The 23,754-nt window shown below is 39.2% G+C and overlaps 1 protein-coding gene across 1 annotated transcript in view; it reads left to right on the forward strand.

Annotated features, from left to right (window-relative positions):
• Positions 1 to 23,754, forward strand: part of LOC149166499 (uncharacterized) — a 555,184-nt gene that overhangs the window by 280,221 nt on the left and 251,209 nt on the right. Inside the window, exon 3 of the mRNA XM_089431356.1 lies at positions 21,764 to 21,902. Within this exon, the coding sequence (XP_089287482.1) occupies positions 21,764 to 21,902 (139 nt within the window). The remainder of the gene's footprint in view (positions 1 to 21,763; positions 21,903 to 23,754) is intronic.

The following is a 23,754-nucleotide window of genomic DNA, read 5'->3' on the forward strand; positions in this document are numbered from 1 at the left end:
TCTCTCAATCTTCGTGGGTGCTTACTGTACTGCCATGATTAGAATATGTGGAGGAACACTAGCAGATCGAATGGTAGGAAGTAATGTGATGGATGGCAGAGATAAAGGGATGTTTTGGACTGAATGGGAAGCTTTCTTTGGACTGAGATTCAAAGGGGAACTACTTGCACAAGGCATTGAATTACTCTCTGAAGGAATTTCCTTATTAACAGTGCTGGGTTCTAAATCTTCATACTGTATATTTTCAGCTACAACTTTATTTTTCAGAGATGCATGAGATTTCTTAGGCTTACCTGATCTTGATACCCCTTTCTGTGATGCTTTCTTCGATTTGACAGTCCTCTCAGGGTTAGGCACTGGTTCAGCTGGTGATTTCTGAGGATTTCTTCGAGTGTGTCTCACAAACTGAGCCAGAACTTCAGTGTGGAGTCGCCAGATAGATGATTACAACCATAAAATGTGTTCAAACCTTGTCTATCATCAAAGCTTGAAGCTATGTCGTTCTCCCAGGGAAGCTGAGCTTCAATTCTCCTCTCCCCGGCAACGATGCCAATTAATGTTATCACCCTAAGAAACTCTCCTATGTTGTATATCAGAGATGCTCGGAAACATTACAAACTCAACAAAAATGTTGGAAAAATGGTGGATGAATGAACGAAATGCTGCATATTCAAGCCAGATAACCACTTCTACTATGCTTAACCCCAAACATGGGTGAACACCCCCAAACTACAAGGCTTTAGACCACCAATTACTCACAGTTTGAGGAACAGGTGAAGATGGAGAATACTGATCACACTAGCAGATGCACAGGACCCTGTGATGGCCAGCTGCAACCAGTTAAAAGGTCTGTAAATCTGTTTCCTAATACACAGACATGATAATAGCTCTCTAGCATTAAAACAACAGAAACCTACATACACATTCAATAATACTAACTGGATTCTAACACAGAGGTGGGATGACAGCCCCTCTAATGCTAAACATCAAGAGCACATGAACAATGCATAACAGGCACATCCTGGAACAAAGAAGAAGTGGAAAGTGAGCAATTAACAGCAAAAGAAGCTTGTATTAGCTGAAAATGAAGACCAGACGCTGCAGGTATCACAGTAGTTACAGTCTCCAGAAGTTGAAATGAACAAACTGAGTGTTTAAATGAACAAAATCAGCCTTTCTGGTACTTTAATGTCCTTCTTGAGCAGGCAAAGTACCGTATGGGATAGAAACTCCATAACTGGTAAATGAATTCAACTGCTCGAGGCAGTACTCTCCTTCCTTGGCCATGCTGTTACATGAATACTGGTAGCTGAGGATTTAATGCGCAGAGTATTGAATCATGGCCTCCTTTCTCCTTCGGGTGCACAGGACTGCCCAAAACATGAAGGACAAGAGCATGATGTGTACGATACAATAGTGATCACCCCTTTTTAGGTAGGGCGGTTCATTGCCCTCCAGGGATTGGGACAATCATGGGTTCCTAAATGATAAGGGAGGCTCATCTAAGGCCTATGGAATCGAGGTGATGACCATGGATTAGGGTAGAGCTCATGTATTGGATTTTGCCCACATGCTAATAATTTTGTCCCGACCATCTTTTGCATTTTGTGGTACAATTTCCTGTTAAATGTGGCCAATTATGCTTTTCTCTTTTTCTTTTAACTGTTTCAACCTTCGGAGCATCTTTCCAAGCTTGACCCAAGGTTGGGGCAAGGGGACCCAAAATGGAAATGTTGACCCAGGTGGGAGAAACAATGAATGGGGTATAGTGAGTGGAAATGGAGTAATATATGCGAATAAAGGAGCGGGCCACGCACCCAAAGTCGGGGTTTCCCAAGTAGTACCACCTTAGAACCAAATGGTCAATAAAGGAGATCCCACGGGACTAAGATCCAAGGGTAACATCTAAAAGAGATCAAGGGGACAAGAGCACAAACTAAGCCCACCCTTTTCGCCAAATCCCCCCATCAATCCATACCTAAAAATATTCATGATAAGTAAGCCCAATACTCAATTACCAAATGACAAGACATACCTTTAGATTTGGGAGGCCCACCTTCAAATATACGATCAATACAGGTGGGTGAGGTACCACATGGCTGCCCAGGTGGCAGAGAAATGGCACAAGTTAGTTGGAGGCTGCAAGGGGCTGCTGGCTACCCATTGAGGTTCATCATGGAGAAAAATTGCTCCTAGGGATATCACCCACGAAGTGGTGGGTAACATGGCCATGAACATTTTTGATATTCAGGGGGCCACAAAATTGTCTTCCAGATTGGAGGACGAATTTGCTTGCTTAACTAGCTCAACTTCACTGGGTGTCTGGTATATAGATAGTGGAGTGTCAACTCACATGACAAGAGTTACAAAATATTTCTCCAGCTACAGTGAGGAGGAGATGGACTTCTAGATAACAATGGCAAACAAGACGAAATGCACTGCAGTTGGGAGAGGTACCATTGACATTCAGAGGGAGTCAATAGCAAGCATCAGTGTTATAGATGTATTGCATGTGCCAGGATTGGGTATGAACTTGATTTCAATATCCCAGTTACATCATAAGGGATATTATGTCCACTTTGTAGGGAAGAAGGCGAAACAGATTGGGGTACAAAGCAACAGATTGTACAAGTTGTAGTTCGACTCTCCAATGGCACTAGTGAGTAGTGGCAGTGACAGTGGGAAAGACCTGAATGAGTTATGGCATAGGAGGATGGGACATTTACATCATGGAGCACTTAGAATGCTCAGGGAGATAGTAACAGGTGTTCCAGAATTAGGCACGAAACATGATGATGTGTGCAAAGGGTGCGTGCTTGGGAAATATGTTAAGGCAACATTCCCAAGAAGTGACAACAAATCAGATGGTGTGTTACAACTTATACACTCAGACATATGTGGCCCTATGTTCACTAGATCTCATGGAGGGTACGAGTACTTAGTCACCTTCATTAATGATCATTCTAAGAAACCATGGATCTATTTTTTGAAGACCAAGGATGTGGTCTTCGATCGCTTCAAGGAGTTTAAGGCTTTGGTGGAGAATACGGCAGGGAAAACGATCAAGATGCTTCTCTCAACTAACCGAGGTGAGTACATAGATAGTGACTTCACAACTTTCTATGCGAAGGAAAGCATGAAGAGGGAGTGGACAACTCCATAAAATCCACAACAAAATGGGGTAGTAGAGCGAAAGAACAAGTCTATAGTTGGGGTTGCAAAGGCGATGTTATATGACCAGGATTTGCCTAGGTTCTTATGGGTAGAGGCATGTAACACGACTGTGTATATTCAAAACAGGGTTCCTCATAGGGCGTTGGGGAAGATAACACCAGAAGAAGTATTCTCAGGGAAGAAGCCAGGAGTCAGTCACTTCAGGATCTTTGGTAGCATAACTTATTGCCATGTACCAGATGAGAAGCGTACCAAGTTGGATCAGACTGCAAAAAGGGGTTATTTCGTTGGGTATAGTGAAACCTCTAAGGCATACATGATCTATGTTCCTAGCAACAGGAAGATTATCGTGAGATGGGATGTGAAGTTTATGGTGGATAGAGCCTTCAAGTAATCACTTGAGATGCCAACAGGTGATCAAAGTGAGCCAACAAATGCTCCATTGGTTCAGCTGCAGGGGCAGCCATTGGGACTGATGCAAGGTTAGTCACAGGGATCCAATACAATTATGAATACCAGCACATCCTCAGGTGCAGGAGATACTGTGAGTTCGTAGCAGACAAAGAAATGGAGGCAGGATGAGGAGATGGTTGATCCTCCCACCACTTGTGGTCGAACCAGCAGGGAAGTTCGTCATACATTGAGAGATGTAGAGGAGTTTATTGGATCTCCTAGGACGAACAAGAGAGAACTTTGACAACTAGACAAGTACCAAGCATTGGTGGCACAAGTTGTAGAGCCTTCCAGCTATTGGGAGGCCACATAGTATTAGGTGTGGATGGATGCCATGGTGGAAGAATACAACTCCATCATGGCAAATGATGTTTTGGAGGTAGTGCCGAGGCCTGAGGATAGGTCAGTTGTGGGCTCTCGGTGGATCTATAAGATCAAATGCGTTGCAGATGGCAGCGTGGAGAAGTACAAGGCTAGGTTCGTGGCAAAGGGGTATGCACAGAAGGAAGGGATAGACTATGAGGAGACCTTCGCCCCAGTTTCCAAATATACTTCTATCCAATGTTGTGAACATCGTGATCGGGATTAAATCGGCAAGGGGAAAAAATCAGAAAAAAAAAATTGGAAAAATCAGGAAAAAATCGGCAAATACAAAAATATTCGTTTTTTTCCAATTTTTTTAATATCTGAAGCATATACAACATAAATAAATGCATCAACAGATAAATATGATAAAAGAACTAATATATAAGATATGTAATATCATTTCTAGTGCTACATCACACATAACAGTGAATCATGTCCTAAATAGTAAGTCCTGAGTCCCAACTCAGCCTCAAAATATCAACAAAAAATATAATAATGTATCTCATATCATGAGTCATAATGTCATATACAATGAAATGAACCAAATAACTAATACTACTGATTTCCTCTACCCCTCTTGCGAGAAAATGCAATAGCTTTCCCTCTAGATGTAAATGGTGGTGGAGTTGGTAGTGGACTCTGCTGTGCTCTAGAAGCTGAAGAACTAGGAGCTAGACAACACCCTCTACTGGTGACAGGGGTAGCCTGGGTAGGTGGTGTCACCTCCTCCTCCTCCTCTACCCCCTCGATTACATCCTGCTTCAACCAATCAGCCACAGACTCCATGAGAGGCCTCTCAGTCTCAACCTTCCATGCAACAGTGGTGTCAATCCCATCCAATGCAGTGGCCTCCATATCAGGTGTCCCATCAAGTTGCCTCACCCACAATCGAAGATTGTAGTAGACGTAGACCATGTCATTAAGTCGCTGGGACTCCAACCTATACAAGGGTCATAAAATAATAATTATAAAAAAATATTAATTAATGAATTCAAAAAATTAATTGGAAATTTGGAATATTTAAAGTTTTAACCTGTTGCGTTTCTTGGTGTGTATTTTTTCAAATACACTCCAATTGCGTTCGCATCCCAAGGAGCTACATGTTTGATTGAGGATTTGAATGAGGATTGGGTACTCTGGCACCATAGCTTCTCCACCATGCATCTACAACAAAATTACAAATAAAATAAACATAAGAAAAAAAATGAAATTTGAAAATTGAAGCAAAGTATGAAGTTATGAACTTGAAGAGATAATGAAATTTGAAACGAACTAAAAAATACCTTGCATTTTAGTCTTCCTATCAACCACAGCCATGTCAAAGCTAAATGTGCCACTTGCCATCCTATATATCTCCATTTCTTTGGAGATTTTTGCACGTTCTGCTAGAGATGGCACCAACCTCTGAGCACAAGTGAAGAATCCATCCATGACTCAGCATCAAATAAGAACCCACAGGGGTAAGCAAATGTGGGGTTCAGGTAGATCCCTGTAACATGATTGAGACGATGGAATGTGTTGTTCCATCGTTCATCAATCACTTCCCATAGGTGAGATGTTTCTAAAACCCCTCATCTCCCTTATCATCATAGTAGTTTCGAATGGATTCTTCAGCCCTGTCCATGGCCTCATACAAGTAGCCCATTGCAGGCTTATCACCATCAACTAATTGAAGAACCTTTACCAAAGGTTCAGTAATGTTGCACACCTCCTGCACTCCCACCCAGAAGCTTTCTTGGTATGAAACTAATCTGCATATGGCCTCTCCCTCTAGTTTGCGGCTAAATGCCAAAGCACGCCACTGATCTGAAAGAAACATTCTCTTCACATCCCACATAGAATTCAAGAGGGATTGAAGAGATATGAAACTGGTGGCAAACCGTGTAATGGCGGGGCGCACCAACTCCTTGTTGTTGGTGAATGTTCTCATCAAATGAAGCACAAATGCATGATTATATATAAATTTTGTAATGCTTTTTGATGAGTCAACAATATCTTTGACAAAAGGAATTTTTCCTATGTCCTCCAACATCAAATCAATGCAATGTGCAACACAAGGTGTCCAAAATAAAGTAGGATGCCTCTCCATAAGCATCTTGCCAGCAACAACATAATTTGCAGCATTGTCTGTTATGACTTGGACAACATGTTCTGGACCCACCTCCAAAATAAACACATCCAGCAAATCACATAATAATTTTGCATCTTTGATATGTGCAGATGCATCAACAGATTTCATAAACATTGTCCCCTTGGGACAATTAACCAAGAAGTTTATAAGGCTTCTACCATTTTGATCAGTCCAACCATCTGACATCACAGTGCATCCTGTGTGTGCTCATGATGCCCTAAACTCCTCCAATCTCTTGGTCCAGTCAACATTTTCATTTTGAAGAATGCGGCCTCTAAAGTCATCATAAGAGGGGACTTTGTACCCTGGGCCAACAATTGCAATAGCATCAGCAGCAGGTTGGAAAAATGGATTATTCCTTGCAACGCTGAAAGGAATATCACTCTAAAGAAGAAACTTGCCCAACAACTTGTTAGCTTCTTTTTTCTCATTTTTTTTAAGTATTGAAGAGATAGATGGTTGTGAACCAGACGTGGTTCTAGGAACAAAATATGATGAAGTAGCTACAAGCTTGGTTGTAAATACTGATGCTGAAGTAGAACCAGTGCCACTCTCATATTCACCTCCTAACACTCTATTTTTTGTTAGTTGACTCTTCAGAGCTGACTTGGACAGTTTGGTTTGCTCTATTTCTTCCAATGGTTTGAGGGCTCTTCGAATGCTTTCTGGAGTTGTATTGGTGCAAGGCCCTACCTCATGTCCAGGGATTTGTGCAAGGTTATACTTCAATCTATATACCCCCCCTGTCATATGATGCCCACACAACTCGCAAGTCAAGTTTGATTTGTCAAACCCTCCATCAGGTTCACCAAATTCCCACAGAGGTTCCAATTTCCTTGGCATGTTTGTAACTTGGTTGAACTTTTGAGTTTTAACTTTTAATGTAAGATGAAGTTTGAAGTTGAACCTAGGGCACAAGAAGAATTGCAAGTTAAAAAAATTAAAATAAAATTTACATACAACACATTGAATTTTTGTCAAAAAAAAAAACTCAACTCAATGCAAAACCCAAACAAAAATGATGCAAAAAAATAGAGCACAAGAAGAAATTAAACTTATAAATCTAACAATCAAGTTTTTGCATTTTTTACCAAAATGAACCCTCTCCACTCTATGCAACAAAAATGAAAAAAAAAAAAATCAAATCCACTCAAAAATCATTGATAATCAATGGGTTATAGAAAGCCAAGCAAAAACAAGAAAAAAACCAAAAACAAATGGCCAAATTTGGTGCCCATACCTTGGAAACCACGCTTTGCTGAAGAAATTTGGTCCAAACTCGAATTTTTCTTGCTTGGGATGCTAAAATATTTCGCTTTTCTCCTCCTCTGCCCTTGTAGTCGACTTTTCCTTCTCAACTCTCAAACAAGCCCACTGTCTGAAAAAAATGACAAATAAAAACCAAAAACCAGCTTTAAAACCCGTTGTTTCTGCCACTCATGATTATTACCGATCGGATCGCGATTATTTCGAAAAATTTGCGATTTTTTGAAAATAAAAAAATTGCCGAAAAAATCGGTGATTAAATCGAAGGGGTGAAAAAATCGTGATTTAATCGTGATGTTTGCAACACTGCTTCTATCTAGTCGGTTATATCCCTAGCAGCGCAGATGGGATGACAAATTCACCGTATGGACGTCAAGACAACCTTATTGAACGAGGTGATAGAGAAGGAGGTATATATAGAACAACCAGAGGGCTTTGAGACACACGAGAGGGGCACACGTGTACAGAGTGAGGAAAGCTCTATACAGGCTCAAGCAGGGCATGGTATGGTTGTATTGACAACTACTTGCAATAGATGGGATTCATTAAGAGTGACGCAGATCCCGACCTTTACTATTTGATGGTAGAGGATGAGCCACTCATGATAGTGTTGTATGTGGATGACCTCTTCTTGATAGGGTCATCAAGGCTCATAGAACACTGCAAGAGGAACATGGCAGCAAAATTTGACATGAGGGATTTGGGGCTGATGCATTACTTTCTAGGCTTAGAAGTATGGCAGAAGGACAGGGAGATCTTCCTTGGTCAAGGCAGATATACTACAAATATTCTGAAGAGATGTAGGATGCAGGACTGTAGACCTATGTCTACGTCGATGATTACAAACTAGAGGAAGATCGGTGGATCAGAGGACGAGGACGTTGACTCCACCTTGTATAGACAACTTATCAGTTACCTCATGTACCTGGTCAACACTAGGCTAGATATCTGCTTTGCAGTCAACACTCTTAGTTAGTTTATGGTGGGCCCAAAAAGAGTGCATTGGACAACAACAAGGCACATTTTGAGGTATTTGCACAGCACAATGGAGTATGGATGGAGGTATACTCGAGGTGATGGAGTTAGACTATGTGGATTCACAGATCCAGATTGGGCAGGCAATTCTGTGGACAAGAAAAGCACCTCAAGATGTTGCTTCAGCGTTGGATTAGGAGTGGTCTCTTGGTGTAGTAGGAAGCAGAAGTCAGTAGCACTAAGCTCTGCAGAAGCAAAGTATATGCAACTAACACAACCATGTGTGAAACTTTATGGCTTTGGAAGCTGCTGTTGAACTTGTTCAGTCAGAAGATGGAGGCGACCAATATCTACCATGATAGAGTTGCATTAGGTTCCCTGAAAATCCGATGTTTCGTGATAGGTCGAAACACATAAATATTCTATATCGCTTCATCAGAGCTTATGTGCAGCATGGAGTAGTCCAACTACAACATGTTCCCACAGAAGAGCAGGTTGCAAATATATTCACGAAAGCTCTAGGAAGAGCTAATTTCGTATATTTCAGAGAATAAATGGGCATAGTAGAGAACCCTTTTCAGTAGTAGGGATAAGAGTTTAGTGCTCAGTTGCAATAGCTGTAGGAACAACAACAATAGTAGTATCAGATCAATGGCAACGTAGAGCTAAGTTGGCAACAATACAGATGGTACAGTTCAGTGTCAACAACAACGCAGGTGCAAGGTGATTTAGTTTAGAGTGGCAGATGAATCAGAGTTGCACAATGGCTTGGTGTGCAGTGGCAAATTGTCACAGTTGTTAGACATCAACAATGTGTATGGGAGGATGTTATGAGACAGAGAACACCTTCCTCCCTAAGGGTGAGTGTTAGTTTTTGTAGCATTGGATGAGTGTTTTTGTCTTGACTTTGGTCAGAGAGTCTAAGGAACACAAGATCTGCATAACCCAAAAAATGTTTCAAGAGAAAACCCCTAGAGATGGCTCAATTAATTTAATTGATCAATAATTAAATATTTCCTAAGTCTAACTTAGGAAAAGTGATTAATTAACAATAATTAATTGAGAAAGGTGAGATTTTTCTAGAAACTCACATGGATCAAGTTGGAGATGATCTTAGTTGTTGATGGGGATCTAATCATGGTCGTTGGTTCACCAACGAGAGATTATAAGAGCAACTCGATGGGTAGATGGAGAACACACTTGGAGAGCGAAGATTCTTGGCAGATTGAGCTATCCAGCAACAACAATAGTGAAGAAGAGTTTGATTCTGAAGGAACAATGGAGTGAGAGGGAGCAGAGACAATTCGATGGATTTTCCAGTGCCTGAAGAGTAAGCTGAGAGAGGTCGATTAGTCCACCAAGAGGCTATGCAGGGGCTTGCACAGAGCCTCAAGGAGGCAATTTGATCTAGCCAGAGTAGAGATCAATTCAGGAGCTGAGTGCTGGGAAATTTATTCCAGAGGGCCAGCGAATCCTTCTTAGTGACAATCAACAACAACAGATTGCAACTATTCTAGCTAGCGCGAGTTTCAGCCTACGCAGAGGTTGATGTAGATGCAGTTTGAGAGCTAATTATGGGGCATGATTTCTTATCTTAGATATTTTACCAGTATTTTCTCAGGAGAGGATTGCTAGTTTGGCATTCAGATTTCTGTACTCAAATTTCATTACTGCATAATAATAATAAAACCCTCATTTGCTGCACCGGTTTTCCCACATTGGATTTTTTCGGGGAAATTTTTTCAAAAGTAACTGTGTCAATATTATTTTGTGTGTGCTTTATATTTCTCAGTTCTAGTATTTTTATTTTCTGCAACGTTTTTATGGTGAAAATTGCAGTTGTGATTTTATTTGTTGTTTTCCATAACAAATAAATTACACTTAATGTTAATATTTTAGAAGAATAATTTCCAATTGTTGCAATAGACTTAAAAATTTCACATAATGGGTAGCTGCAAGCTCTATCTTTCTACGCTTGAAGAGATCTACTATGCAACTCTGGAACCTGGATTCTTAGTTAGGAATGTTAATGGGTCCCCAATGTTAGATAACTTAGCTTTTGACTTGTAATATGCCACTCGAAGCTCCTCGAGTGTACTGATCTCTTGTAAGATAGTGCCTCATAGTGGCTGAATTTGCTTCTTCATTGCTATAAGATCTGTCTCGATACACTCTATCTCCTCCTAGTGACTTACGTTTGGTACAGGCAACTGCTCCTCATCTATGGATGGCCCCAAAGATACCTGGTCATTCTCTTCCATCATGGGCTCAACATGAGCCTCTAACTATCTCTCCACTGATAGCTCATCATGCATAACATCCTCATTCGACTCATGCTCCTTTAAATCCTCTTCCTACTGGATCGTCACTTCACCCATGGGGACAATGTGTTGTCCAACATACTCATCCATTAGACATGGATGCATATCAGAGCTGCTGTCAACATCTCCACACGCTTATTCATGTTCCTCAAATGTATCCTTGTGAAAATCAATGGACTCAACTATAGAAGAATCCTTATTAGAAGGGTTAGATGGAATCTTCTACCAATATACCTTTGTCATCTCCTCTGTGTCAATTAAGCATGAGTGTTTAGATCCCCAATGTTCCTTGCAAATGTAGCAAAGACCCTTCCTCCTTAACTCATTCTTGTTGCATGGTCGAACTCTTGCTTCCTTGTTGTCACCACAAATCCTCGACGACTCCTCCCTGGCCAACTGTCTTTTGAATAGTTTTATGTTCTGCTCAACCAACCTTTCGGCTAGTTCATAAGCAATAGGTGAGACCAACTGTTCCTTCCTCCAAATGGCCAACAACTTAGACTGCAACTTCTTGCAAATGGCATCACGGTCTCCCATAACTGAAGACAAAATGGATTGCATGTTTGTTTTGACTGTGTCAAGATGATGTTTCTTAATGCTAAAGAAGCTTTGGAACATTTGAAGAATCAAATCATCACACTCTAGATCAAGCATGATGTCTTATGATTTGACCCTGGCCATGATTTCTAAAATCCTAAGCTTTTCCCAAAGGTAGGACCCATAGTGTTATCCAAGTCCTGAAAGGTCTCTATTATCAGTCGAAAGACTCCCCTCATGATATCATCATTGTAAGGAGGTATATGTGAGGTTAGCCTCATGATATTAATGAGATAGGAGGTAACTGGAAGTTTGACCCCTTCATAAAGGTGCTCCAAGAACTTGTGTTGTATTAGGGAAAGCATGGCTGGTTTTAGAGCCCAACTTAAATTCTTCCATTCTGACTAGTTCACTTTGGAAAGGAGTGAGTCTAGTTTTTTCAATTTGAAAAGGGCTTTCAATGTAACCCTCATGAATTTTAGGTCTATCCCAAGTGCAAAGAGTTTGTGTCCGATTTCCTGCTCTTTCTGCAAATCCCCTAGCTGCTCTTGCTTAAGAATGGCATTGACCCCTCTTGAGAAAGGTCTGCTATTTAGTTTTGTTTATGGTCTATATTCAATATTGCAGTCCATTAAGGTACTGTTGTATTGACTTAGTAGGCATTTTAAATACTTCATTATTCACTAGTTCATCGTCACTCACCTTCAACAACACTACAACTATATCCAGATAGAGCTTATGACCAATACACTCCAGCGACAACAAAATACTCAAGACTAAGACATTACAGTACTAGCAACCCTCACATACACCTTATCTCAACTCCTAGCAACCAAACAACTTCACTCAAAGTGACATACAAGATACACTTCACTCAACTCTATACACCAAACCCTTTGCTAATAATACCAACAGTCAATAAATGGCAAGATACAGGACATAGACACCCTTCTACAATGCTTAGATTGACATCTTTCTTTTAGATTCCCTACATGCATTGATATGGCAACAAATAACTCTCTACAAATTGTTGGTGCACAATAATTTCTTCAAACACGTGATGAACATAGGAGGGACATCTACAAAAAATACTTAATAGGCTTGGATTTTGTATAGACAATCAAGTGATGAATGAGGCAATATAAGCTTATTGAGATGTTTACAACCTAGTGGCAAACCCAGTACACGCTCCAACAAAGTTCTGGACAAATATGACCCACTAAAAATATGGTTTCAAGTCACCAGTGTTCCACTTTATCTTCTGAGAGTTGAGGTAACTCGGCCTTGTAGACTAGCTATTAATTGAATAAGTTGAGCCACCAAGATGACATGACTAAGTGCTAAAGCAATGTTGATGAATACCTTGGGCAACAATGGGTGTAAAAAATCAATCTTAGACCTTCGTCAATGAGTAAGAACAATACCAAACTCGTTCTTTGGTAGTTGAAGAATTCGACCTTCCAGAAAGAATCTTTGTTGCCAAGGAGAATGAATGCAATCTCAATACTGGTGTTTTACACACTCCTATATATTAGAAGCTCGGTCTTCTAGCCTTCAAAATTAAATGATCAACTCGGTCCTCAATAAATACAAGAGATTAGTGCTAGAAAACCTCATTAATTTCTCCTATTAGACTCTGAATATGCTCATGATTGTGATAGTCTTGGCTCACTGATATGTTGAAGTAGCTCGGTCTCTATGATTGGATTCTTTTAGAAATGTGATGGCTTGATGGAATTGATAGCCCATAATTCAATCTTCATAAATATCAACAATGTACTTGGTGTCATCTTCCTAAACAATTCAACCTGAATAAAGATGGGTTCGACCCCTATTTGGCCCTAGAAGAATCAAACAACTCGACGTCAGGTTTAATTCTACAAATGGATGAGTCTGTCCTTGCGGAAGATGGAAATATACTCAACTGAATAATCTAACAATTCGAACTTGAGAAATAATGGGTATTAGCTTAAACAAAACCAGACTTTGACCTTTGAAAGCAAAGATAAACTTGGCCACTTTCAGAAAATTTGCAAATAAGTCCCAGGTTTGACAAAGGATGAATAATCAACCCCTTCAATAACAAGAATAATGTGGCCAAGAAAATAATATTTGGTCCCTTAATTAAATTTCTGCTTTTGACCCTTCAAGAGAATAAACAAAATAATTCGGCCAAGCAATAAACCCTTGAATGAATAATTCGGCCAAGCAATAAACCCTTGAATAAATAATTCGACCAAAATAGTATTTGCCCCTTTTATAAAAGTTTAGCTTTGGGCCCTATAAGGAATAAAATAAATTTGGCCAAGCAATTTGGTTTCCTTATAAATTTTTTCTTTTGCAATATAAATAAGTTATCCCAACAAGGTAATTTGGTCCTCATAGATCACCTGCAAAAGCAATAAACTCCAGATAATTTCACATTAATAAGCCAACTAGGGTGGCTATAGAGAACCTTCAAAATTGATGACATTCTAGCTTGGGTGATTATGGAGGATCACTGAAACTAGTTTCTCTTGAAGCCCTCAATTTAATCCCACAATCTTTTCCGAAGTTGATTTACAATAAAACCCTCAGGCTGGCAGGATGCACAACCCTTATAACATTGTAATATCCTATTTATAAATTATAACGATATTCTCAGGATTTTGCTTCAGAGATTTATGTCGTCAATTTGATAAACAATTTTCACAAATTGAACCATAAAATTAACGACAAACAAGGAAATATACACTGCAACTAAAATTTGACAAGATATACATGTAGTGAGTCACAACCTTATTTTATTGATATAAAATATGCTAATACATGAAACCGGAAATGGCTGAGGTGATGGACTCAAAGAGATCTACCACAATGTTGCATCGGGCTCCAAAATAAACTAAACGGATAAGTACGACCTGGGAATTTTGAGATAAGACAAGTTTTTGTTTGATCTCATCGAATCACACAAGGGTTTCTGACCTAGGGCTACTAAAGTTGAGAACCTGGCTCTCCAAACCTCACCACAAAGACAATGCACAAATCCAAGATACCCCAAATGATTTCCTCCTCCTTTTAAAAGGCCGATAGATAGATCTCCAATCTTCTAGAAATATTTTATTTTTTTATTTTATTGTTATTCTAGAAGCTCCTCCTTGACTTCATCTGAAATGACTTTTAATTTATTCCTATTTTACTTAAGTCACTTTTGGTTGTTTCCCCTTAATTAATCTTTTCCCTTTTCTTTTATTTAATTAAGTGACTAATTAAAGTCACTTTTAATATGGGAAAATGGTAAATCACCCACCATACTTTCTTTGGCCATTGGAAATCACTTCCCAATATCCCATCCTATAGATCTTCTCGTTCCAGTTCCAACGAGCTATAATACTAAGTTGTTCCATCAATATTCCTCCTAAAATGCCACCTTAAGCTTAATTAATTAAGTTATGCTCAATAATAAACCCATTTTACAGGAATTATTGGAATGCAATGAAATGAAAAACAAGTTGTGCAGAATTGATCCCGATGATGGTGGGATATGCCAAGCAAACGTCGTCATATCCCATGAAATTCCTCAAAACCTCTCCGAGACCCTTGATGATGTAATCGTGCTCGTGTGACCTGGTCATCATGTACCATGGAAATCTATCCTCACTGGACTATAGAAAAAACTGAAAATGGGGTCATTACATATTGTTTCTTCTTGTGTGTGATGGGGATCCATTGGTATGTAATGTGTTTTTAAAATTTTAATACTTTGTACTTTTTATGTGTTATTTTTCAAATGTTCAATAAATTATGCCAAGTCTTGTTATTTTTGATAGATGTTGGGCCCAAGTTTGCTAGAGCATGGGAGGGAAGTGAGAGTGCCATTTCCAAAAAAACCTTAGGAATGGAGCATCTTGGGAGCATTTTCTATATAATATATATAAGTAATTACAATGCATTTATATTAAAAGTGTGTAGAATGCTAAACTAGTTGTATAGTATATGAAGAGATACATATTTGTGCTACTTGTAGATAAGATAGTATAATTTTGTTAATTCCCAACAATTGACCACAAATATAGGTCAATGGAATTGCTAAGTACAAAATGTATCAATACACTGTGGGAGCCAAAGACCACTCCTATGAAAACCAACGACAAATCTAATCGAAGATGTAAATTCACTACACAAGGAAAGAAGTGCTATTGAAAGAGTTGGATATATACGAGAACCACTAAGAGCTTAAGAGATAAAAACAAAAGACTCCTTGGGGGGAAATTCCTTGAAGGAGGGCACAAGGGTTGTGCTGCTTGTATTTATTGCCTGAAGAAGAGGTGGAGGTCTTGCTCCATTATTTAAGCATCAACCATCTACGAGTTGCATACATACAAATTCTTAAACCATATAATAGAAAGCTAAGTCACCTGACACGGGGACACGGGGACACGAGACACAAAGGACATGAGGATTCGAGTGTTGGACACAGACACGTTGACCCCCCGGAACAGGACACATTATATCTTATTTTATATATATATATATATATATATATATATATATATATATATATATATTAAAAATGAGATATTTCTTACACATTCTCATTCATGATACATATTCATTGATTCAAACACAGATCTTCATCTAGATGTAAGTTTTACAAAATTGCAAAGTAACATTATGCATACAAATACAATTGTGACATAATACATATTCTTCAATGATCCAATAGGAGAAAGACAAGATACTGTAGTTTTCTCATTAAGTCATCAAATCAAAATGTGTTACATAGGTAGTAGCAATGCCAATGGCAAATAGAAATAACAAATATAAAACAAGTACAAGCCTCAGTAGGTAGCTCATGAGTCATCAATCCCCATCATCAAAATCAACATCACTGTACTCATCATCATGGTCACCATTGCTCTCCTCAGTTGCATCTGATGGTGTGGAGGATGACCCCTCTACAGTATCACCATCATCAAAAGTGACAGGCTCTAGCATTGGCTCATTAAGATCCAAGTTGGCCAATGCCAACTCAACACTGTTGTCCAAACCCATATCATCAAGAAAGACATCCCACATCTTTGTCTTTCCCTTCAACCACTCATCCCTCTGCTTGTAAATAAGACGAAGGTTGGCGTGCACATACACCATTTTCTTTGTCCTGGATTGCTCAAGCCTGCTCTTCTTGACACTATACAAATTCCCATATGTGCTCCAATTCCTCTCGCAACAAGAGGATGAAGTCACCTGAGAGAGGAGCCTCATGGCTAACTGCTATAGAGGAGGGCTTGTTGCCCCATGAGTTGCCCACCAAGAATAGAACTTCTTAGCCCCCCTATCCCTAATCACATCATATCTTGCAAATCAATGTTGCTGACATCAGCAAAGGGATAAAGTCGGCAAGGGTCTAGAAAAGGGAAAAAAATGTAAAAATTGGGACAATATTGGTTAAAATGGGCAAACATACGCAAAAATTAAAAAAATACAAAAGTTCAAAAATTCAAAAAAAATCACTTAAATCGCCAGCTATCCATTGCCCATAGATTTTTTCCATGGATTTGGGATTTTTCCATGTGGTTCATGATAAAATGGCGATTTTTTCTCTTGAAAAATAATGCTCCTTACAGACTCAATCATGGGATTCCATCCCTCATAAACCTCTCCTAGGGATGGGTTGGTCTGTATTTGTAAATCAAAACAAAGAAATGATAGGGTCCATGATCTGAATAAGTAGATCTACCCTCCCCCACCAAGCATCATCTAACACTGTGTCCTTCACTCTTTTTGAGGCTGCTTGATCTGTCTTTCTCCAAAAAGACCAAAACTCTGAAATAAACATGGCCCCAAGAGCGGTCTTGACCTCCTTCAACCTCTTCAACATGATGAATGAAGAGGCAAACCGTGTATCCACAATCTTCAACAATGATAGATTGGTGTACTCCTTGTAGATAATGAGGGCATTTGTATGATTTTGTACAAAGTTGCAGATATGTCGTGCATCCTCAATAATGCTTCCAATCCAAAGCACATCAGAAGCAATAGATTTAAGTGCTAAATTCCAAGAATGGACAATGCAAGGTGTCCAAATTACTTGTGGATATTTAGCTTCCACAATCATGTCGACAACCTTGTAAATAGGTGCATTATCTGTAATGATTTGCACACAAGAATCAACACCTACATCTTCAATAACTTTAATAAACAACTCACACATATATTGTGCATCCTTGTATTGTCCAAGTGCATCCACTGATTTCAAAAAAACTGGACCATTCAAGGAAAACACCATGAAGTTGATGAGTGGGTGCTGTGCTGGATTTGTCCATCCATAAAAAACAATGCTAACCCTGGATGTGGCCATGCTGATTTAATAGGCTCAAGCATTTTTTCCACCTCTTTCTTTGCCTTTGTCAACAATGTGGTTCTAAGCTTCTCTGACCTAGGAGGCACATATCTTAATGGAGCCCCTTAAGTTAGAGCTTGGCACATCTCAATAAATAAAGGTGAGCGTGCAACATTACAGGATATGAAGTTCTGATAGAAAAAAATGCAATGGTGAGATCAATCTCTTCACGTTTCTCTTTTTGAAAAATCTTGTCCATTAGACCAGGTGCATTTCCCCCACCAGAACTCTCAAATGGAAATTTGTTGTTGCTTTTCCTCAAGAATGGAAGGGGGTCATCATTCTTGTTTTTTTTAGACGTTGCAGCCACCTTTGCCATACCAACATTGACCTCTTTTTCCATTTCTTTCCTCTTAGCTAAAGACAACTGTGTACATGCTGCAATTCCACAACTTGGTAAAGCCAACAAATGAGCTTTCACACGGTAATATATGCTCATGAAATGATTGTTGCAATAGTTGCATTTCCAAGCAACATTGCCTTCTCCCTTCATCTTGCTAACATATTTCCACAAGGGATATTTGTTATCTTGAGGCTGCTGTCTTCCCTCAACATTTGAAGCTGCTGTTGCAACCCCACTTCCAATAGAGGGAACACTTGCAGACCCTGATGAAATTGGAAAGGGCATGTCCAATGGAGACATTCTTCCGCTTCCTTTGCCCCTTCCCTACTGCCCTTGATTGAGCCATGAATGCTATAAAAAAATAAAGAAAAATGCACAAATTTGTAAAAAAAATGCACATGCAAACTGTTGTAATAAAAATGCAAAAAAAATAGAGACAAAATGCATTTACCTGTTGCTTGAATTGCCTCCAAAATGCTCCCACACCCTTTTCTCTTCGCTCTCACACACCCACAACAAGAGAAAATGAGAAATGTGATGTTAGAATGGCCCAAATCCGCCTTTTATGGCCACGCGGCAGTCCAAAAATCAGGAGACGATCGTGTCCCATCGGGAGACAATCGTGTCCCATTGGGACACGATCCGGAGGACACGTGTCCCACCGAATATTGTCCGATTTGCTCAATTCGGGACACGAGGGGGCCTAGGTACAAATCCAGTTTCTTAGATAGACAGTGGAGCTATGATTTGTGGAATGAAATAGGCAATTTGCCAACTTTCCATGTGATCAAATAGTAATGTTTAAAAGATAGGCTACGTGCATAAGTTTGAAAATAATAGGTTAATCAAAGTATGAAGATTGAAAGGTACAAAACACACTTTTAAAAGAATGGGCCTTTTCTTCATTTTTGTGAGAGTGCAAGGGGAGCATGGAGTCAGTGCCGTGGGACTGTAGGAGGGAGTGCCTAGGGAACATGGTTCTAGGGTCCAAGAGCGTTCAAGGAAGTGGTGTGCTCCTCATAGTGGTAGAGACCATTCAAAAGGGTGTGGAACATGGTTCTTGGAATCAGTTACTTGGAGTGCGGTTTCCTGTGGGAGGGTCCTCTAGGATGATACTTTTGGAAAAACACTCTTTGGAATTGCGTGGCTGTCCCATATGGTTGCTGGCCATTGTCACCTAAGAGATAAGGGTGGACCTAGACGAGACGCTCAAGTAGCCAAGCTGGGAGGTGATGTGGACCATGCCTTCCATATGGAGATGACATGCAAGTTGTTTGGGGAGCTCACTATTGATATTCCCTCACTTGATAGAAGCATTGTTGAGGAGGAGGTAGTAGTCATTTGCTATAGAGCACTAGATTGGTGGGTTGGTGTTGGGTGACTGACAACAACTTGTGCAACATACCATACATGTATTGCCCATGATGTTGTTGTAGGACATGATGATTCACCTATTTTTGCTTAGGTTCCACTGATGTTTAGTGCTGTCTTTTTGACATGATGCCCCAACTTTGGCTTATGGATTTAGGATCTAGATTTTGTATTGTGATAGGATATATGCTTTGAGAAAACACAACCTTTTATAAAAGAGCTCTTTGATGTTGAATCATTGTTTATTCTTTTTTAAATGTGTTGCATTTAATTGAAGAATTATGTACATGTTGCTTATTTCTTGTTTAATGCATTGAATGCCAATCTAGAATGTGTTGTCCCAGATTATCTACAAAAACATTTTTGACTTCATGGGACATGAATTATTGTTATGTAATCAAAGTATCATAGAAAAACTTTTATCCTTCGGAATATCCTTAGTAAATGGGGGTTACTAACATGGAAAGAATTGTTCAACAATTTAATGAACACCTACAAATCTAAAGGAATTGTTAAGCAACGAATCCATCATGCTCTGCTGTCAAATAGAAGGCTGATAACAATGTCAACTCTAATGAATCCAATACATACCCCCTCAGAACTCAAAAATTCTGTAGAATGTTTGAAATTATAGGCCATGCAACAGAATCAAGGTTCCTAGAATGCTGACATGCTTCATCGACAAACCCAAAATGGTAGGGTACTGTCATTATGATCTAGTAAATCAAGAAAGAAGCAGTTGTAAACCATAAGCTAGAAGGGTGTAGAACTTTGTACAAAAGTTAAAAGATGTAAAAATACATTGTATGTGTAGTGATGTTCATCATTTAGGCAAGGGATCCTCCAAATAAAATTGGTCTGTAGATTCGTTTGGAGGAGAATGTTCATTGGTGCAAGTAATAGAAGGCAAGTTGGTGTGATTATAACATGACGAATGTCGGTCTACAGTGTTGATCTATCCTTCGTGTCCTAATATTCTGATATCCATTTGTCCATTGCAACAGGGATAGGTCACAATCAGTGAATGTGGATGCTCTCCGTTGGGGTCTTAGAATTGGGATCATTGCCTTATACACAAACCATCTCGCAAGGGATGATCTTGTGGGCTCAAGTGAGGCCACTAGCGGCTCTTAAGGAAATGGGTCTAGATCCATAGGCATGAATGGATCTGTGAATGTGGATGCCATGAATAGAATTTCTTGGCACTAACCAATCTTCCACAGAACTAGTGAGGGGTGTCCTGGGAGGTGGCAAAATCTCTAGACTGAAGGCAGTGGCTAAGGCAGAAATCCTGACTAGAGGGAGGTGGATCAGAGCTGGGTGGCATAGTGTCTTTGATTTTGAAATGTTATTATAAATGTAAGCAAACAATTTTGGGAAAAGACAGAGAAAGGGGATTTGAGGCCTTGGATATTTGTCCATGATAAATGTGGGCGTTGTTACCCCTCCATCAGTGGGGGTACATAAATTTTTTCAGACACATCATTTATCACCATTGTAAGACCAAGGTCACAAGTCAAAGCCTTGTAGAAAACCATGTGAAGCCATGTATTAGGCATCCCAGACCTGGTGTCTTGTCTTTTGAGTCTAATTCACTGTGATTGGTTGGGCCACGCCTTGTCCCTTGAGAGCTTCAGTGCCTTGACTGCTAGAGTTACTTTCTGTAAATGATGGAAGCATAAGCTCATTTTTGTTTTTAATGGACCATACCTTTCCCTGCAAGTTTGGTTGTTATCAAAGCATGTGTGATTAGTGCCTTCTCTCATCTGCTTTCAGAGTTTCTGAAACAGAAGTGGCCTAATGCTGAATCCATCTTTTCCTAAATAAGTAATTATTTCCCATTCTTGTGAATTGAAACAGTTCAACCCTTCTCCTAGTCACTTCACAAATATGAAGACTTGTGTTAAAATAAGTATGGAAAATATATTACCCTGAGTTTGTCTTGCTAGTTTATTGTTTATTTCCAGATCTGGTTGTTAGCTAAGTGCGTGTGACTCGAATTCTCTCTCGTTTTTTTTAGTGCTTCTGGAACAGAATTGGCTTAATGCTGAATCTATATTTTCCTAAATAAGTAAATATTCCCCATTCTCTAGAAAATGAAACTTTTCAGCCCTTCTAGAAACTTTAACAAATATGAAGAGTTCTTATGTTAAACTATGGAGCACACATTCCTGTGAGTGTTTCTTACTACTTTTCGTAGTTTCCTATAAGAGTTCTTAATGTAAGAGATTCTTTCTATTATTGCAGCATCCTACGTTCTTTTCTAACTGTAAGCATGTAGGTCTATGTGTAGATTGTTGTGCTATATAACCAAATTTTCTACATCTTTTTAATCTTTTAACTTTTACGTCTATTCACTTTTGATATTTTTCTTATTAATTTGTTTGTTTCAGCTTGCCAGTTTGATTCAGTTCAATGTTGAATAATTCTCTTGCATGTTCTAGGTCCTACTTGTACCCATGTTGGCTCCCAGATCGTATACAAGAGAGGATGTTGTGGAACTTCAGTGCCATGGCAGTGATATATGTTTACAACGAGTGCTGCAAATCTGTTTAGAAGCTGGGGCAAGACTTGCAGAACCTGGTACACTTGCTAGCTACTAGGTTTTATCATTTGTGTTGAAAATTTAAACTGATTCTTATAGTAAGTGATACTTATATTCAAAAACCATTATGAATTTACAAATTTAACTACTGCTTGTTATGATACTGAACAAATTCTGGAAGCACTTTAGTTTAGTGATATTTATCTTGTTAGCAAAATGGAAAGCCATGTGATCAAAAGTTGGAAACACCTATCAATTCTTAATTTCTTAGAGGACCTGAGCTGGTTAGGGTTAAAGTGGACCTTGTAAAGGTGGAGCGTTCCACTTGTGGAACCATTCTCTTAGGTGGGCCTAGTCTAGATGTTTTACATGTCACCCCTCTCTCTTATTCTATCAAAAGGGAATGCGGGGCATGTTACTTCCTTGTATGAAAGCTAGAGTGAACAGTAGTGTGATGTCATCACTAGGGTGTTCTAGTTAAAGATTTTATTCTTTATGAGTTTGTGAGAAGCTGGTTGGTTTTGCATTATAAGCTTGGCATGAGCTGATTTTGGTTCTATTTGATCTTCTTTTCTCAGTAATATAATGATATGTGATTGCTGGTGCAAAGTGTGTTTGCTGATTTGATTTACCAAATCTGATTTATCTTCTTACTACTGGGAAGTTACAGATTTAGTATGCCGTCCTGAATTGTTCCAGGTCTCTATTTTCATAGAGTTTTTACCTATTTACTGCTGGGCTGTTGCGGTTTAGGATACTAATCTAGTTTTCAGATCCTTAATTTCTTAGATATATTTGCTATTTGCTGCTGAAATGAACTAAACTTTTGAAATGTGGTGTCTACAGTTTTCAATTTTTCATACAATGCTTTAGTTTATGTTCTAGGGTTTTACTTGTCACCCCTCCTTTTTATTCTATAAAGAGGAAGAGGGGTCCTTTACTTCTAAAGTTCCATGCATGAGAGCTAGAGTGAAAGGTAGAGTGCTCTAGTTAAAGTGTTTATGAGCTTGGGAAAAGTTGGTTGCTTTTGCAATGTAAGATTGGGAGAAGCTGATTTTAGCTTATGTAATCTTCTTTTCTTAGTAATAGAAAAATATGTGAATGCTGGTGCAAAGTGTGTTTGTTGATTTAGTTTTCCAGATCTGATCTATCTTCTTACTACTGGTCAGTTACAGATTTAGTATGCTGTCCTGATTCATTCCAGATCTCTGTTTTCATATATTTATTATTTATTTACTGCTGATCTGTTGCATATTTAGCATGCTTATTTGATTTTCAGATCCTTATTTTGTGATCTATTCGTTGTTCGCTGCTGAAATGAACTCAACTTTTGATATGTGGTGATCTCTCTTGAATCTTCCATGCTATGTTTTTTTTAACAGTAATGAGTACATTCCACTTGGCACAATCGGTAACTTCGTAGAAATGGATGCCACTATTCCACCTGGTAGAAGCAATATTTCATAAATGCCACAATGGCCAACATGTTGCCGGAGACTTGAACCCATGCTATTTGGAACACAAAACGTGAACCATACCACTTGAGCTAATTTCCTTTGACATTCCATACAATGTTATGGTTTATGCAAGTGTGAATTTTTGATAGGTGCTCAAAAGTTTTCAGATACAGTTGTAGGGTTTTAGTTATATGAGCACATATCTAGTATAATCACGAGAAAAATTATCTTGGTATCGGTGCTGTGCTGCTGGAAATTTCCATGCAAGTGCATGGACAATTCAGATATGTGATAGAGATTGAGAACAGAAGATTTCAGCGAGTATGATGCCAAGACAGCTTTAGTGATTTGAGCAGATCCATGCCTGTAAGGGGCTGTGAGACCTGGGAGATGTTAGTGAGAGTGATGCTTAGGAAACTCCACTGATTGGGGT

Source organism: Pinus tabuliformis, chromosome 5_1 (assembly GCF_031772625.1).
Source record: "Pinus tabuliformis cultivar Carrire ecotype Pingquan chromosome 5_1, CPIR1, whole genome shotgun sequence".
In the NCBI taxonomy this organism is placed as follows: domain Eukaryota; kingdom Viridiplantae; phylum Streptophyta; class Pinopsida; order Pinales; family Pinaceae; genus Pinus; species Pinus tabuliformis.